This window comes from Cyprinodon variegatus, unplaced genomic scaffold (genome assembly GCF_000732505.1).
Source record: "Cyprinodon variegatus isolate N-32 unplaced genomic scaffold, C_variegatus-1.0 Scaffold171, whole genome shotgun sequence".
Classification (NCBI taxonomy): Eukaryota; Metazoa; Chordata; class Actinopteri; order Cyprinodontiformes; family Cyprinodontidae; genus Cyprinodon; species Cyprinodon variegatus.
The window spans coordinates 1,164,924-1,167,458 of record NW_015150624.1 but is presented as its reverse complement, the minus strand read 5'-3'; the positions used below and the strand labels follow the sequence as shown (position 1 = coordinate 1,167,458).

The following is a 2,535-nucleotide window of genomic DNA, read 5'->3' as shown; positions in this document are numbered from 1 at the left end:
GTGTGAGCTCACAGCTCACCATGTTTGTTCTTACGCTGTGCGGCCCGACGCTCTGATGCGATCTACCTGCTCACACTGTACATCTAAAAACCAAATCGGACTAAGATCCGCAGTGAGATAGTGCTACTCGGGCTCATCTATCCGGAAGCCAAACGAGTAGAAGAGGAACATGAAGCTAGCTAGACTAAAACACACTGCCTTGGCAATTTGAGCAAAGTTTTGCTGCAAGCCCTAAAAAGAAAAGGCAACGACATATTTGGACAAAAACATGGCTGAGCAAACGTGGCTACTAGGGTCTGTCAAATTTACAGCAAGAACTCCACTTCAGTCGCATTCCCACCATGCTTTCGGGTTTTCATCTGAGAGGAAGAAGAAGAAAAAGATCAGGCTGAAATTAGGCCTGATCGCACTACTGGAAATTCTCCCCGAAAAGGAAAAAAAAATCGCACAGTGTAAGCCGCGCTTAATTGCAACGAAAAGTATAATTTTTATTTTTTACTGAATAATACTAAATTCATTAAATCAAAGTGAACGTATTAGTTTCAGATATAGATAATGATCAATTGATCATTCCTTGCTGACCGAACTTTTCCTTCAAGAAGTGTAGAACAAAAGACGGATCTAAAAGTAGCAAAACATCAGCCCCCTTAGGATTTGAGATCACGACTACTGCCTGAGGAAGAAAAACATTAAGCAATATACATATGAGAGAACAGACGGTTTTATTAGAATATATGTAAGCAAACATGATTTCATTTCTGGGAAGTGAGGTTAAAAAAAAAGAGGAACACCTTTGACCAAAAACATTTTTTTTTTCTCTCTCTAAGGAAAGATCATGGAGCAAATACTGACCGGGAAACCACTGCTCGATCAGAGAGTTGACATGGTCAGTGATGAAGGCCATGGCGGAGAAATCTCTCACGTCTGACTGACAGATGATCTTTATGCCGCCGCTCTTTATCTTCTTCCAGTTAACATCTGATGACTCCACACTGCAAACAGGAACATCATATTGTAACGTCGTTCAGCGAAAATCTTTGAAATATAATCTGCAAATAAATCCACAATCATACAGCAGCTGTAACAGCAGGTTTTCTTTTCTGATTCTTTTAACTCAGGTCTTTTTCCCGATGATGTTTAACATGAGAATTAGGAACAATCTGTTTTATATCTGGATCTTTAAATTGATGTTAACACATCTATGTGCTGGTCCAGATTACTTTTGCTTTGGACTCTGATGTAACCTGGTGGAACAAACATACACTGAAATGCTAGCATCTCTCTGCAGCATCTCCCTGCTGACCTGAGGTAACCTCCATCAAATGTGACCAGGAGCCCCTCCTTCCAGTAGATGGTCTGGCTGCGTCGGACCCTGAAGGTGCTGCATCGGTTCCTCTGCTGGCTTCCAGCAAAGCTGTAGATCAGTGAACTCCTGCGATTCTTGCTCCTTCTCTTGAGTGGATCAGACGACTGAAAGAATAAGACGAGTCAAACAGAGAAGGAGTCGTCCCCACGGTGACGGGGCTGATTGACGAGGACCTGAGGGAAACGCATACCTGGAGGTCCATCTCTGTGAGGCTTATGAGCATCCTGGCGATGAAGCGCTCCCAAAACCCCGCAGGAACAAAGCTCATCTTGAAAAGCCGCTGCAGGGTGTTGTTGGTGTGATGGTGGAAGCTGTGGATGTCCATGGCCGGCTTTGGAGGAAGCAGGTGAGGCAGAAGGTATCTGCAGAGAGAAACCAACAAGGAAACCAGTCAAGAGAGAGTCAAGTTAAATCCAGTCAATTTAAGGTCATAGCCAGTGGTGGCTGGCCAATAGAGGGCGCTAGGGTGCTGCCCCACCCACCCAATGACCCTGATTAAAACATTAAAAACGGCACTAGTGGCTTGTTATTTCGACAGTAGGCTGACAGGAAACAGGTATGAGAGAGGGGGAGAGACATGCGGCAAAGGACCACAGGTCTTATTCGAACCCGGGTTGACCGCATCGAGGACTAAGTCTTCCGTACATGGTCGTGTGCGCAAACCACTGCCCCACCTGCACACCCATCTTTGCCCACTGACTGCCGTTAAAAGTTGTCCGTGCGCAGTAGCTCCTCTGTGTATTTGCTCACCACATCCCGCCATAGTTTAGAGGTTTTGCGGGTGATTGACAGGTCGAGTCCCAGGAGTAAGAGATGCATTGGAAAGAGAGAGAGAGAGAGAAATGGTGCACGAAACGTCCTTTTCCAGAACCTGGTTTAGCTTTAAGGCTAGGCTAACTGCATGCAGCAAGGCTAAAGCTTTATCCTGCTTCCCCTGCCTCCTTTTTCAAACATCAGAATCTGACCCAGCATGGATAAAGACAGCTAGGACTGATTTAAAGCACTGTTTAGAAAAGGCAAAGAAGAATGAACAATCTGGGATTCACATGGAAAATAATAGAATATATTGTACTTTTTCTAGGTGTTTGTTATTTGCATAGTTGCTATTACACAAAAGCATTCTCGGAAAATAGTTTATATATATACATATATATATATATATATATATA

The 2,535-nt window shown here is 43.9% G+C and overlaps 1 protein-coding gene across 1 annotated transcript in view; it reads right to left on the bottom strand.

Annotated features, from left to right (window-relative positions):
* Positions 1-2,535, bottom strand: part of lrrk1 (leucine-rich repeat kinase 1) — a 90,252-nt gene that overhangs the window by 26,327 nt on the left and 61,390 nt on the right. The window contains exons 22-24 of the mRNA XM_015378367.1: positions 1,557-1,728; positions 1,304-1,470; positions 853-992 (exon numbers count right to left, since the gene is read on the bottom strand). Of these exons, the coding sequence (XP_015233853.1) occupies positions 853-992; positions 1,304-1,470; positions 1,557-1,728 (479 nt within the window). The remainder of the gene's footprint in view (positions 1-852; positions 993-1,303; positions 1,471-1,556; positions 1,729-2,535) is intronic.